Below are 15,596 nucleotides of genomic sequence, written 5' to 3' on the forward strand. Positions count from 1 at the left end.
GGCACGCAAGTCCAGGAAGTACAGAGAATCTCAAACAAGATGAATGCGAAGAGGCCCACTCCTAGACATATCATAATTAAAATGCCAAAGGTTAGAAGAGATAAAGGCTCTTAAAAACAGCAAGAGAAAAGCAGTTAGTTACCTACAGGGGAGTTCCCATAAAACTGTCAACTGATCTCTCAAAAGACTTGCAGGCTAGCAGGGATTGGCAAGAAATGGTCAAAGTCATGAAAAGCAGGGACCTATAGTCAAGATTGCTCTACCCAGCAAAGCTATCATTTAGAGTCCAAGGGCAGATAAAGAGCTTCCCAGACAGAAAAAACAAACCATTATTATATGAAATGTTAAAGAGACTTAAGAAAAATATCAAAACCATGAACAATAAAATGCTATTTAATATATATCTGTCAACAATTGAATCTAAAAAACAAATTAAGGAGGAAGAACAGAGACAGAACCATGAATATGGAGAGCACTTTGATGGTTGCCAGATGGGAGGGAGGTGTGGGGGAATGGATGAAGAGGTGAAGTGATTGAGAAATACAAATAGGTAGTTACAGAATAACCATGGGGATATAAAGCACAGTATAGGAAATGTAGTAGCAAAAGAACTTATACACATGACCTATGGACATGAACAATGAAATGGTGTGGGGATTGCCTGGGAGAATGTGGGGGAGCTGGGTTTAGTGGGGCAAAGGGGAAAAAATTGGGACAACTGTAATAGCATAATCAATAAAATACAATTTTTAAAAAAGAAATAGTATCTACCTCATTGCATGTTTTAGGATTAAGAGATGATTTTTGTAATAAGTTTAGCAATTACTCAAAGTCTGCTTGTAAATTGCCATTTAATAGCAACTTTAATTTGAATTCCTGTTCTATTATTTTGTAACATTAGTCGTTACTTAGTTTATTTAAATTACAGATTAGTGCTGTCTATAATTTTATAAATTCCTGATTCTGTTGATAAGCTTACTAAAATTGATGGCCTTTATAATTTTCTACTTTCTTTAGAGAACCCTGACTGATACACTGATTTTATGTAAAGGAAAATAGGCCCTGTCTGGATAGGTCAGTTGGTTAGAGCATTGTCCCAAAACACCAAGGTTGCGGGTTTGATCTTTGGTCAGAGCACATACAAGAGGCAGCCAATGAATGAATCCATAAATAGGTGGATTGATGTTTCTCCTTCCCCTCCCTCCCTCTCCCTCTCTCTCCCTGCCCTCTTTTTGTCTCTCTCTAGAATCAATCAATATAAAAAAGTTCTTTTTAAAGAATCTGTTAGTAAACAATATATTTCTAAGGAAAAGGGGAAATAAGACAATCTATTTTAGTCATTTAGCTGGAAGACGTTCATTACACAGTGCTTTGTTGAAAAAACCTAGACCATCCCGTTGCTAAAAGGACATGTGACATCTTTGATGTTTCTGTCCCAAAGTTAATACGGAGATGTCTACAATCTTCAAATTCTTAAAAATCTTAATGAAACTGTTTTTCATTATCCTTTTATACTTAATCTGGAAAATTTTCTTAGTATGTTTTAAAATATACATGGTCTGGCACAAATAATGCCCCCTTTTTATTACATAATCATAAGCATGTAATTCTGTAACATAACAATATCACACTCAAGCACACCATATGACATTTAAGGTAAAACGTTCAAGTTAAAATGAGAAATTATTACACCCATATTCTTATTCTACCAACCACACACAACCAGGACTGACTTCTGCCTGACTCTGTATTCAAAAAAGTAATGGTTTATTGAACCCATATGGTAAAAGATGATGCTTACCTTTTCTGGTATCTGAAGGCTAATATATATTTTAACACTTGAGATTTGGAATCTCTGCTTAAAATAATTCCTACCATTTATTTATATATTGAGAACTTACTATTGCTAAATACTGTTCCTGGATTCTGGGGTAAAGTAATAAAAGAAAGCAAAGCTCTGGATCGTAAGGAGTTGACGTTCCTGTGGGAGGAGACAGGTAATAGACAATACGTCTGGGAGTTACAAGGACTATGAAGAAAAGTTAAGAAGTGAGGAGAATAGGGAGTACTTATGAAATATACTTAATAAGTAATATTTTACTGCAGAGTGATTGAGGGAACTGAATGACCTGAAATGAGACACTGAAGAGATGAAATGCTGTGCAGTACTCCCCCCTCCTTAGTTTCACTTTCTTTGCTTTCAGTTACCCAAAGGCAGTTGTGGCCCAAATGTATTAAGTAGAAATTTCCAGAATAAACAGTTCACAACTTTTAAATTGCGTACTAGTCTGAGTTGCGTGATGAAATCTTATGCTGCCTGAGCCCCATCTCTCTTCAGCCCTACCTACCACCCCACCCCCACGGGACGTACTTCATCCTTTTGGCCAGCCTGTTCTCACCATACAGGCTGTCACTAGTCACTGGTGGCCACTCAGTAATCACAGAAAGACCACATTTACATAACGTCACGGTGTTTTGTTATAATTGTTTTATTTTTTAGTTATTGTTGTTAACCTCTTATTGTACCTAACTTGCATAAATTAAACTTTATCATAGGTATGTATATTTAGGAAGAAATAAAGTATATTTAGGGCTTTTATTCTTCAAGGTTTTAGGCATCCACTGGGCATTGGATCTTAGAACTTATTCCTTGCGGATAAGGGGGACTTAAGTGCAATTACTTTCTTGTGTAAGACTTGTTTATAATAGTAAATTGTTTTATTTTAATTTTAACTTTTTTAAATGATTTGATAGATATGTTTCAGTATCACTGAAAAGTAGAAGGTAAATATTTATTACAGTATAAGTTGAGACACTTTTTAAAAATACTCTTTTCTAGGGTTTTTTACATGGAATATTTGACCGTCTAAAACAATTTCTGGAATGCAGTAAGTACTTTCATGATAGTATTTTTACTGTAGAACCCTTACTTGTTAATAACTTCTACTCTAAACTTGCATATCTCGAGAGAGGCTAAAAGCTTGCCTCTCTAGAAGCTTGCCTCTAGAGAGTTCTCTAGAGTTAAATTGGAAGCTCAGCTTTGTTTTCATGCACAAGTCTTGAATATTGAGGAACCTTTTTTCAGAAAGTTTATTTTGTGATCATTTGTTCTATATTTCTACTGCTACTACCATTTTCCGTGCAGACATCCACAAGTTATATTTAACAGATAGTCATTGACCTACCTACCACCCCACCCCATATCTGTGCACATGATATGTCGATTTCTTGTAGATTAGATTCTGTTGCTTTTAGTATAGTTTACATATCTGTATGATAAAAATTTCCTTCCTTTTATTTTTTAATGTTTTATTGTTTATGCTATTACAGTTGTCCCAGTTTTTTCCCCCTTTGCCCTCTTCTAGCCAGCCCACCCCCCAAATTTCCTTAAATTCTTAATTCCTTAATTCTTGTTTATTAACCTTCTTTGGCTTACCTTTAGGACCCATTGTAATCCACTACCACACAAAAGAGAATTTAGCATTTATATTTGTGTTGTATTGTATTGGTAGTCTGTTGTCCTTTTCCCTGTCATTGTGAGCATCTTTGCTTAGGATACACAAACACATGTGCATGTATACACTCACACATGCATCTCCTGTATGCACATGCTGGTATGTATATCCTGTATAAGTTTGTGTTTTTATGTATATGTGTATATTTTTGAGGACCTACTAACCTGAGAAGATATCTTAGTGTACTCACTTTTAGGGAGTTACTGATTGTTTCATGGCAGTCATTTTCAGTTTAATAAAAACATTCTTGAGTCTATTGCCAGTCACTCTTCTGGGTACTGTACATGTAAAGGTGAATAAGACAGTTCATAGAACATAGTTTATTTTTCTAAAAATTGTTATTTTTCTTTGGTTATCGCCTGGGGGAACAGAGGGAGAATGAAATAAATGATGAAGCAGAATATGAAGAGTATGATTAGAGAGCAGAGTAGTTGATGGGCTGATAGACATTATTCTGAATGTACAAGAATTAATTATTTTGACAGGGAAATTATCAGTAGAAAATTGTTAGAGATAAAGGAAAAATAATGAGTATGTTAATCTTTGAGTGTTTTGTTTTTACTTACACTGCTTGAAAAGTATTTCAACTGTGACTAATTTAGATTTTGAAAATGAGACTCATGTTTCACGGATAAAATTGTTACCCTTTTACTTTAAAATGTGCTCAGTTTATATTTTAGGATTAATTTTGTGAAATATTAGTCTTGGGGATTACTGTTTCTGTTAAATGCAAATCTTGGTATTCTGTGAAAACTTTGTTTTTATGATTAATTTGTTTAGAGTTGGGAATGCACAACCATGAATTCATAATGCAAAGTATCCAAAAACAGATGACTGTTTTTAAGTTTGTCATTGTCTTCATTGTGAATTTATAGAATATTATAAACTTGTACTAATATTTGAAATTATTTTTAACAGGTAGAACTATAGGTACAGATAACGTATGTAGAGATAGATTGGAAAAGACCATTATTCTTTTTACTAAAGTGGTAAGTTCTTTAATATTAATTATGTTATCCTAAATAACATACACATGTGCAAATTTAGTAAGGCAAATGATATTTTAATAAGCATACATTTTGATACAGTGTAATTTATTTTCGGTTTATAGGAAAACTAGAGAAAAAAGCACCTTTGTATTTCAAAGCCTATAATAATTAAATTTATACACCATAAGTTATAGTGTATGAATCACCTTGATGTTAGAAAATCTATCCTAGTAAGTATTAGAGAAAGAGAGATAAAGAAAGATACCAGTGTGGTGGAGCAGGATGTAGTTAAAATATAGGAGGCAATATAATATCAGGAAGTCATGATATTCATAATGAATGATTATTGTCAGATTAAACTTCTTTTGAATAGAATTATTTGAGTGCACTTGCTAGGCAAAGTGTATAAATTTCTGATAAAATTAAGTTTTATAAAGTTATTTTTATGAAATTTTGGGATTGGGAAAAATTTAAAGAATTAGGTTACAGCAGTCATGAAGATTGATTGGGTTTGAGGGTTTCATTGCAATGAAACAAGTAATTGATGACAGGGAGCCAGTATCTAAATCTTTATCCTCTTCCCCATTTTCATTGAAGGTTCATTAGTAGAATTAAGGCTGTTTATTCCCTGGAAGAGGAGTAAATGAGTAGCAATGAGTTGTTTTTGTTTTTGTGGTTAGGGAGCACTGACCTGTAGTTTTATTTGTGTTCATTTCCAGCTGTACATTCCGAATAGCTTCAATGATAAGAGCCTACCTAATCTTCCAAGACCCAGTGTAAAATGGACTCAGGTCCTTTTAGATAATAACAAAAATCACAAAACAAAGTAAAATAAGACAATGTGGAGAGTCAGTGGTGCTGTGCAGTGTTCATGAATATTTTAATGTATGAAATTCATATTTATGACCTTTGACTTTTTAAAAAGCTTTTAAAATTGGACCATTTCAAATATACCTCCAAATAGAATTGAATCATTTCAGCCTTTTCAATTATCACCATATGGTCATGGTGATTTCTGTTTAATCTATCTGGTTTCTCCTCTTTGCTGGTTATTTTGAAGCCAATTTAGATATTATATAGTATTGTCTATAAATATTTGAATGTGTCCTTAAGTGGTAAGAGATTTAAAAAAACACAATCTTAACACTGTTATTACATTTAAAAATGACAGTGACTTCTTAATATTATCTAAATATTTAGTCAGTTTTCAGATTTCTTTCATGAATTTTTTTATAGATTGTTTGAATCAGGATTCAGTAGTGTCAGTTCTTCCATTTATGTTTTTCATTGATATATATTTGTTGAGGTAATTAATTATTTTCTGTAGAGTCTTCCATGTTTTGAAGTCTGCTGCATCCTGATGTGTTATTTACCATGTTTCTTTGTCTCCATAACCCTTCTCTTCCCCCAGGTTTCTTATAAATTTATAGTTAGATGTAGAGGGATGATCACATTCAGGATTTTTTGTTTCTTGTTTTTGTTTTGGTGCAAAAAGGTGGGAATGGTAAGAATACTTTACAGGTGCTAAGTATATTATGTATATGTTACATGTGTATTACAAGTGAAATTGTGCATACACAGACTCACCAAGGTTTACTAGTGAAGTTGCAAGATGTACTTATGAATGATTATGTTCCCATATTTATTTGAGGAAAATACATTTTAATTTCTTTCTTTACAGCTTTTGGACTTCTTGGATCAACATCCCTTTTCATTTACTCCACTAATTCAGAGATCACTGGAGTTTTCTGTAAGCTATGTATTCACAGAAGTTGGTGAAGGGGTTACATTTGAACGATTCATTGTCCAATGCATGAATCTTATTAAGATGATTGTCAAAAATTATGCGTATAAGCCATCCAAAAATTTTGAAGGTAATGCTTTTCAGATGGTTTTATTTTTTCATTTTCTTATTTTAATTGAAGTATGAAGTAAATGCTGTTTTTATGTAAATTTTTGAAATTGAGTCTGAAAAATAAAACGCTGCAACATGAAATAGAGATAGGGATTAGAGTCTTGTTATATAAATGCAAGCTTTTAAAAACCATACATTTAGTAAACTGACTTTTATAACACAATAGAGGATCAGTGGAGGCCTAAGGACTTTAAGATTAAAGTACTACAATAGCCACTGCAGCTCATGTTTAGGCTGTATTCATTTGTAAAATTAAAAGTTTTCTCAGATTTTATATAAAGTGAAGTTGCTTCTAGACAAGTTAAATGCTTGTATATTTGGAATTCATTGATGGGCATGTGTACCATAACGAATGAAAATCTTCTAGGAGAGAGAGAGAAACATATATAAATAATTCTCTTCAGTAAGTCTCTGTAGTATGGAAGCTCTATGGGTAAGAAAGAAGCAAGACTGATGTTTGTGTGGTGTGAACAAAAGAAAAAGTGTCTTTGGTTTGTTCATAATAAATGAAAATTTACTTACCATTGTATCTTTTCCCCCCAAGGGTATATTTTTAAATTTATTTGTGTTACATAATCCACCTTGAGTAGGATGTTTGTACTGTTAACTTGGAGATTGTGTTTTTCTAGATAGCAGTCCTGAAACCCTTGAAGCTCATAAGATTAAGATGGCATTCTTCACATACCCCACTTTGACAGAGATTTGTAGAAGATTAGTCTCTCATTATTTTCTATTAACTGAAGAAGAACTGACAATGTGGGAAGAAGATCCAGAAGGCTTTAGTAAGAATCAGTATTTTGGTATTCCCATGGCTTTTCTCCTCTTCTATAAATAGATGTTATCTATTTGAATTTCAGATATAAAACATTTTTGGTTTTGTTTTATCTTTTATCCTCACCTGAGGACATTATTTCATTGCTTTTAGAGAGAAAGGAAGGGATAGGCAGAAACATGGGTCACTTAGTTCCCACACCTGCCCAGACTCAGTCAGGATCACACGTATCTGGGCTGGGGAAAGAATCCTGCAACCTAGACATGTGCCCTGACCTGGAATTGAACCTGGAACCCCTCAGTTAGGGGATGACACTCCAACCAACTGAGCCACACTGGCCAGGGCTAGTATAAAATTATTTTTTAATGTAGTGCTTTTAATGTGAGAATCTTGCTTTGTAAAAATTAGCTTATCATCCATTCTTTGTTAGCCATTAGAACAAATATAGAAACAGAAAATGAGTAACTTGTTCGAATATATGGTATTTTCTCCAGAAAGAGACCTTTTTAGTTTTTAGTTATTATTATGAATATATCATGTAATTTCAAACAAAAATATAAAATCAGTTGCCTATCTCTATTATCAGGTCAGTTTCTACTTTGTGATTCATTCCATAGTATTTTTTATTTGTAGAAATTTTTACTCCAGAAATTTAGAGATGAGTATTTTTGAATTGCTGAATGGGTTTCCTATTTAAATTTTAATTTATAATTAATTTTTGATGATTAAAATATTTTTAACAAATATTTTATGTTTGAATTTTAGTAGTAGATAGGCAGAATAAAACTGTCAGGGCCCTCACTACAGAAAATCAAAGAATTGTGTATGTAATAAAGTGCCTGTGTGTGCATTACTTCAGTTATGATCAGACATAGGCTAAATTTAGCCTTTTTAGCTGAGTGCCTTTGTGTAGTTATACACATTTCCTAATATTTGAAGAATGCCTTAAACATTTTGGAAGTCTTCCTTTGTCATTTAAAAACAGTTCTGGTTTATAAAATATGAGGTCTGTCCAGAGGTATCCAGTTGTGTAATATGAAAAATAGAGACATTTATTGAAGAAGATGCAAAATACAAGAAACATTGTACACAGGACAAAGATGCCTCAATCCCCTTCAAAGTAGGCACCTTGGGGACGTCACACGGTTGCTCCAGTTGCCATCATTTCCCCCGTGCTATTTTCTTGAATGTCATCGATGGGCTGAAATCTCTTTTCTTTCAAAGGTGATTTTAGTTTGGGAAAAAGCCAGAATATGCAGGGCACCAAATCTAAGCTGTAGGGGGGCTGAGTCACCTGGGTGGTTTGATGTTTCACCAAAAAACTCTGCATGAAATGTGATACGTGAGCAGGCACATTATTGTAATGAAACTGCCAATCACCAGTTGCCCATAGCTTCAGCCTTGTGAATTATCAGTATGGTTTCTGAGGGAGGAATGGTCAAACTGAATGCAGAATTTGATGCAGATTCATTGCTCTACTTGCTCAGTCATTTTGAATGTGATGCTCAGTACATATATATGCTCACTGGAGGGCGTCTACCACCCCAACTAACTAGTACAGTTTGAGGTTGTCATTGTTCGTACTTGCACATTCCAGTCCACTCTCCTTGGCTGCCAGGTTACTTGGATATCATGCAGACCATTCTTGTTATATTAACAATGGCTAGACTTTTTCTGGACAGACTTCATATGTAATATTACACTCTACATTCTTTTTGTTTTTTGACTTCTCTTAGCTAAAATATTAATGTTTCATATTGCTTCATGCAGAATTCATAATATCGTAACATGAAACACTGCATCACCAGATTTTTAAAAGTCTTGAAGTATTATATTTTACTTTAAATGTAGGAAATTTATAGAAAATGTGACTAATTATTCTAACATTATCTCAATATGCCAAGGTTGCAGGTTCAATTCTCCCATCAGGGCACATACAAGAATCAACCAATGAATGCATAAATAAGGGGAACAGCAAGGCGATGTTTCTCTCTCTCTGTCTGTCTCTGCTCCCCCCCCCGCCTACCTCCTTCCTCTCTCTGTCTAAAATTATAAATTTAAAAAAGTAGCAACAGAAAACATGATTATTTTATGGAATGAAATGATTCTGAGGATTGTAGTGATATTGTATGAGGTAATACCAGATATTCTGGAAGCGACAAGTACTTTGAGCTTTCTTCTCTACAGAATTTTTAATGAAATTAAGAATGCTTATGGATGAAAGCGCTTGATAGGTGATTGTAATATACACAGGTATGATGTGTAGTTTATAGTAAAGATATCTGTTAGACCTTGTGTCCCTAAGGAAAAGCTTTCTGTGTTATGTTTAATACAACTCACAGAAATGTTAAACTGATCTCATTTAAAATCTGTTGTTTTCTAGACTGAGAATTTTGAAACATCATTATTAGATTTCTGGAGAGCATTATTTGTCATTTTTTAAAATCCCCCTCATGTTGTCCTTGTCCATGGGTCCTTTCCACTTGATCCTTGACTTGACCCTTCCTCTTCTTTCCCCCATTATCCCCTTCTCCATTCCCCTCTGGTCACTGTCAGTTTGTGTTTTATTCCTGTGTCTCTGATTCTATTGCAGCAGTGGAAGAAACAGGAGGAGATTCTTGGAAATACAGTTTGAGGGTAAGTATTGATTGACAGAAAAAGTGATAGGGAAAAGCTTAATGCTCATATAACTGTTAGGAGAGAATGGTACTGTATTCAAGAGTCCAAGCATTAAGTCAGACAGGAAGCTATTCATAATTACAATAATGTATATTTGAGGTGAAAGTACTTTAATAAAGTGATGAACTTGAATCTGAAATAAAATTTTGATTAAATTAGTGGTTTGCAAACTGGATTTTTCTTCATTCTGCAATCAAATTGATGTGGAAATAGTTTTCATTGCAGCAATAGAAAACGTTTTTGAAAGTGAAACCTGTCTCTTTTGGCTAGAATCATTTTTGATTTCTTACAAAGTATTTCAGTTATTATAAAGCTTCTGTTGGTAATTGTATTTCTCTTACCATCTAGGTTAATTCTTGGAGACCAGCCCATTGCTTTTAGTTATAAAATGCTTTTTAAACATACATTTATTGATATGGCCAACATTTGAGGAAGATTTATCAAGTGTGGTCTTTGAACTATTATTATTAAGACTTGTATTACATAACTTGATAATTTGCCACTATTTTTCTAAAAATATGTGTTTTTAGTTTTATAAACCTATAAAGGAAACCATGAAGATTATAAATTAGAGAAATCATTAGAATTATAAAATTTTTAAAAAATTTACTGCTTTAATATTTTTTAAATTTTCTTTTATGGAAAATTTTATATTAAAAAAATAGAAAAGTATTAAGAACCCTCTGTATCCAAAGCCTAGTTTATCAGTTCATGGATAGTCTTGTTTTATGTAAGTACATCCTCCTTCCCCACTTGGATTATTCTCAAGCACAGGTCTGAGATGACATTATTTTATTTGTCATATTTAGTGTATAAATGTGTATAAGATTTCTTTTAAAACATAAACCACAATACCTTCAACACTTAATGATAATTTCTTTGTCTTATGAAACATCTAGTGATTCAGTACTTTTAAGATCCAAAATGAATCATTCTTATTATGTAGCTAACACTGTGACTTCCATTAATGTTTGAGTCTATTAAAAGAAATACTCAATGTAGTTAATTGAACTCATGAATTGCTGTTGTTTCTTATGTCACTGTTAAGCAGATATAAACTTTTAACATTAATTTCTATACAGTCATCAATAGTACTGAATCTATAAATGAATGTGGCTCCAGATCGCTTTTTTAATTTAAAGAATTATTAATTAAAAATGTAAATTATTTCCTCTGTGTAGTTTTTATTCAAAAAATACATAATGCAAAATGATGAAATAGTGAAATAAACTTTTAATATATTCTGTACTAAATTATTATAATTTGATTTTATTTACCACAAAATATAGCGATCTACTTAAAAAAAGAATTGGAAACATTTTCAGAGTTTTAGGATCTTAAGAATGAATATTCTTTGCTTTATTGTAGAATTAATCAGTGTTATATGCCATTATTTTTATTAGAAATTTTTTTTCCCTTCAGCCTTGCACTGAAGTACTATTTATGGATATATTCCATGAATATAATCAGACTCTTACTCCTGTACTTCTAGAAATGATGCAAACACTTCAAGGTGAGGTATATTTTTTGATATTTTGACTTATTTATTAATGTTTAATTAAAATTGTGAGTGCCTACTATGTGCATTGCCTACTATGTGTGTATGTTCTGTGGCAGGTGTTATGCTGGGAGTTAGGCTATAAGGGTACCTAAAATACAGGAACTATCTGGTGGGGGAGATAACCAAGGAAGCAGACAATCAATTATAACAGTACTAGTTAATTCATGCTAAAGTATTATATAGCTCATATAAAGATAGGAACTTGAGAAAGACCAAATGTTTTTTTTTTTTTCTGAAGGGGTGGCCTTTAGGATACAGAGTAAGAATGAACAATTCACAAGAACAAGGCTTTGATATAGGCCTTGAATATGATAGATTTTGCTGTTGTAAGCATAATAACAGACAAAATAATAAATGTTAGCCTCAGAATGGTGGCAGTGGAAATTGAAAGAAGGTATGAGTTTAAGAGAGAATGATGAAGTGAAATTTTTACCACTTGATTATTATAGTTTGTATACAAGAAATTAATTATTTAACTATTAACAGTGATTTATCATTTTTTGGCTTTTCTGCTGTGCTCTAAATTCCAGGGAGGGAGCAGTGAGCACATCTTTTTTTGTTAATACATTATTCCCAGTGCCTGTCACACTCAGTCACTATTTTTTTTTCTGCTAATTATTTAATTTAATTTTTAATATATTTTATTAATTATGCCGTTACAGTTGTTCTATTTCCCCCCTCCGTTCCCCTCCACCCTGCACACCCCTCTCCCACCATCCCCCCCTCTAGTTTATGACCACATGTCTCAAGTTCTTTAGATTCTATATTTCCCATACTATTCTTGCCCTCTACCCTATCTATTTTTCTATTTTCTACCTACCATCAATGCTACTTATTTTTTGTTCCTTCTCCCCCCTTCTCCTCCTCCCACTCCCCTGTTGCTAACCCTCCATATGATCTTCATTTCTATGGTTCTCTCCTGATCTAGTTGTCCTCTTAGTTTGCTTTTGTTTTAGGTGTGGTTCTTAATAACTGTGAGTTTGCTGTCCTTTCTCTGTTCATCTTTTTTATCTTCTTTTTCTTAGGTAAGTCCCTTTAACATTTCATATAATAAGGGCTTGGTGATGATGAACTCCTTAAATTTGATCTTATCTGAGAAGCACTTTATCTGCCCTTCCATTCTCAATGAAAACTTTGCTGCATAGATCAATCTTGGATATAGGTCTTTGGATTTCATGACTTGGAATACTTCTTTCCAGCCCCTTCTTGCCTGCAAGGTCTCTTTTGAGAAATCAGGTGACAGTCTGATGGGAACTCCTTTGTAGGTGACTGTCCCCTTCTCTCTTGCTGCTTCAAGGATTCTCTCCTTGATTTTAATCCTGGCTAATGTAATGATGATGTGCCTTGGTGTGTTCCTTCTTGGGTCCAACTTCTTTGGGACTCTCTGAGCTTCCTGGATTTCCTGGAAGTCTATTTCCTTTGCCAGATTGGGGAAGTTCTCCTTTATTATTTGTTCAAATAAGTGTTCCACTCGTGGCTGTTCCTCTTTCCCTTCTGGTACCCCTATAATTTGGATTTTGGAACGTTTAGAGACGTCCTGAAGGTTCCTAAGCCTCTCCTCATTTTTTTGAATTCTTGTTTCTTCATCCTTTTCTGTTTGGTCATTTTTTCTTCCTTCTGGTCCACTCCATTGATTTGAGTCCCAGTTTCCTTTCCATTACTATTGGTTTCCTGTGCATTTCCATTCATTTCCATTAGTTTAGCCTTCATATGTTCCTCTAATTTGTGACTAAAATCAACCAGTTCTGTGAGGATCCTGATCACCAGTGTTTTGAACTGTGCATCTGATAGTTTGGCTATTTCTTCATGGCTTAGATTTATCAGCTCTGGGGCTCTGAGTTGTTCTTGAGCCATGTTTTGATCTGTTTATGCCTCTTAAGTATGAGGAGCAGAACCTTAGTTGTTCATCTGGGTGGGGCCACCCAGGTTGCTGGGTTGTGATGCTGTATGTGGGGGCGGGGTCAGAGAGGGACAGTGGTTTTTCCCTCTGCTGCTTCCTGCCACTGGGGCCTGCGCGGTCCATCTCACTGCTCACTCCTTCACCAGTTTATCTGTGCAAGAATGTGTGACCATGATCAGCCCTCAGTGGGTCTGCTGCCTTGCGCCCTTAGTGAGTCCACTGCCTTGCGCTCTCAGTGGGTCTGCCGGCTACTCCACACCTGTGGGATCTGCCCATGGCTGCTGGCGCACCTGGGTCGAGCACCTGGGTTGTTCGGGTGGCTCTTTCCTGTCCAACCCTGCTCTGCTGCTGGCTCTGCCCCTCTAACCGGTTTGGCTGAAGGTTTGTTGTTGTCAGACTTTCATATAGTTCAATTTTCTGTGGTTTGGCTGTGTTTTTGTTGCTGAAACTTTGTTGTTTTTAAACTTGGTTGTGCAAGAAGGCACAGTGCTTCCACCTACACCTCCATCTTGGCGGAAGCCCCGCAGTCACTGTTTTTCACTTGATTGACTTTTGGCATCTCATTGACTGTGCTGGCCAAGGGAAAGTGATCAAAATGATCCTGAATTTGGGAGTCTCGGTGACAGGGAAAGCAGTTATTAGTAGTGGTTAGAGATAGAACTTTACTTTCAGAGTGTGTGTAGAAAAAGCCTTGGGAGAAGAAAAGAGATGCAAGGACAGAACCTGAGACTCATTTTTAGGGATATGAGAATGTGAATGTCCCGCAAAAAAAAAAGCCAGGTGAGAAATTATCCCACAGGTTCGAAGAGGGTAGAATGAGGGTGAATCCTGGAGAAGAGCATATTGTCAGAAGTGTCCAGTGCTGTAAGAGGAAAGAAGGCAGCAGAATCTCCTGAGACAATAGATTATTTGATTGTTTGGGCTGGGAATCACATTGGGAGGGATCAAATATTGACTGGGTGGTGAGGTAAGGAAATAACAGCAAGAGAATCTCTGTAGGGATCTGTAGGGAAGGACATTTCTGAGCTTGTGTGCAGTAGTTTGAGTATAGCTTACTTTTTTAGGCTTTTGTTAACTCCCCAGAAACTAATAAGTGTTCCTACTTAAATTATAAACCAAGGAAGAAAATGAGCTATCAGGCAAGTTTTACTGCGGTATGTTTTCAAGGTAATTTAAGTGTTAGTAGTGTTTTCATATGAAAATGAAAATATATTTGACTTTCTAATAGTTACTAATTTCTTACTGTGGGATTTTAGAGTTTAACTTTGGTGATATCTATATTGCTTCAGTTATCTTTTTGTTGACTTTGGAACATTATTTCTGTTTTCTCCCATCCATTTTTTTTAAATCCCTGTAGGAAAGTGGATAAGCTATTTAAGTTACACTTTGATAAGTTGCTGTATGCTGGTAAAATTTTTAGTGATTTCAGAGCTTAGTTCTCTTTCTAATTCTGGAGCAGTTTGCTTATTTAGGACTGTACTTACGCTAGCTAATTTGACTAGTGAATTTAAGAGTTCATGTTTAACAGCAGTAAAATGCTTTGATAAACTTGCTAGAAATCTTTCTGTTCTAAAGAAGTGTACTTAAGTAAACTGTTTTTCGTGTCTAACCATGGTTTTCTTCTTTCTAGATAGTGGTGCAGAGATTTCCAGCTTTTTATTCTAAAGTTTTCACATTTACAATTTTCATTTCATTGTTACTTTTTAATGTACTTTCATAATGTGGTTTATTTTTTATGTTTAGAGCATATTGTGTGAATTGTCCATTTTTGGTCTTTTTGTTATTGTGGGCTTCATTATTTTTTCTTTCTTTTAAGAATTTTATAATTAGGGTATAATACTATCATTAGCACTTTTTGGCATATATTTTTCTAGAATGTTGCTTGATAGAACATTTTACAAATATACTAGATATTTTTTTAATTGTAAAGTGACTTTGCGTATTGTACCTGTGTTCTGTAATGGTGATGAGAAAGCTTAGACTTTCCCTTTACACCTATATGTGTATTTAATGTCAGGAGATGTATTGTGTTTAACTGAATCAGAAAGCCAACACATTGAGTTTAAATTAAATACTTATTAATAACTAATTTTACTTACTTTTACTGATACTTATTTTTTCAGGACCCACTAATGTGGAAGATATGAATGCACTATTAATCAAAGATGCTGGTATGTTAAACCAAAGTGATTTAGAAGTCTTTGTATCTTCAATAGATAGTGTATGTGTTTTGTGGCAGGTGTTATTCTGGGACTTAGGATATAA

At 34.2% G+C, this 15,596-nt stretch overlaps 1 protein-coding gene across 6 annotated transcripts in view; it reads left to right on the forward strand.

The window, feature by feature from the left end:
• Window positions 1-15,596, forward strand: part of IPO11 (importin 11) — a 189,714-nt gene that overhangs the window by 54,261 nt on the left and 119,857 nt on the right. For all 6 annotated transcript variants that reach the window (XR_008390098.1, XR_008390097.1, XM_053657295.1 and 3 more), the window contains exons 8-14: window positions 2,840-2,888; window positions 4,434-4,504; window positions 6,186-6,378; window positions 7,049-7,201; window positions 9,785-9,828; window positions 11,293-11,383; window positions 15,455-15,502. Coding sequence is in view for 4 of the 6 variants with exons in the window: in XM_053657295.1 (XP_053513270.1) it covers window positions 2,840-2,888; window positions 4,434-4,504; window positions 6,186-6,378; window positions 7,049-7,201; window positions 9,785-9,828; window positions 11,293-11,383; window positions 15,455-15,502 (649 nt within the window). In the remaining 2 variants the exon portion in view is untranslated. The remainder of the gene's footprint in view (window positions 1-2,839; window positions 2,889-4,433; window positions 4,505-6,185; window positions 6,379-7,048; window positions 7,202-9,784; window positions 9,829-11,292; window positions 11,384-15,454; window positions 15,503-15,596) is intronic.

The sequence above is a fragment of the Artibeus jamaicensis genome, unplaced genomic scaffold (genome assembly GCF_021234435.1).
Source record: "Artibeus jamaicensis isolate MK-2021 breed Jamaican fruit bat unplaced genomic scaffold, CSHL_Jam_final scaffold_369, whole genome shotgun sequence".
Taxonomy (NCBI): Eukaryota; Metazoa; Chordata; class Mammalia; order Chiroptera; family Phyllostomidae; genus Artibeus; species Artibeus jamaicensis.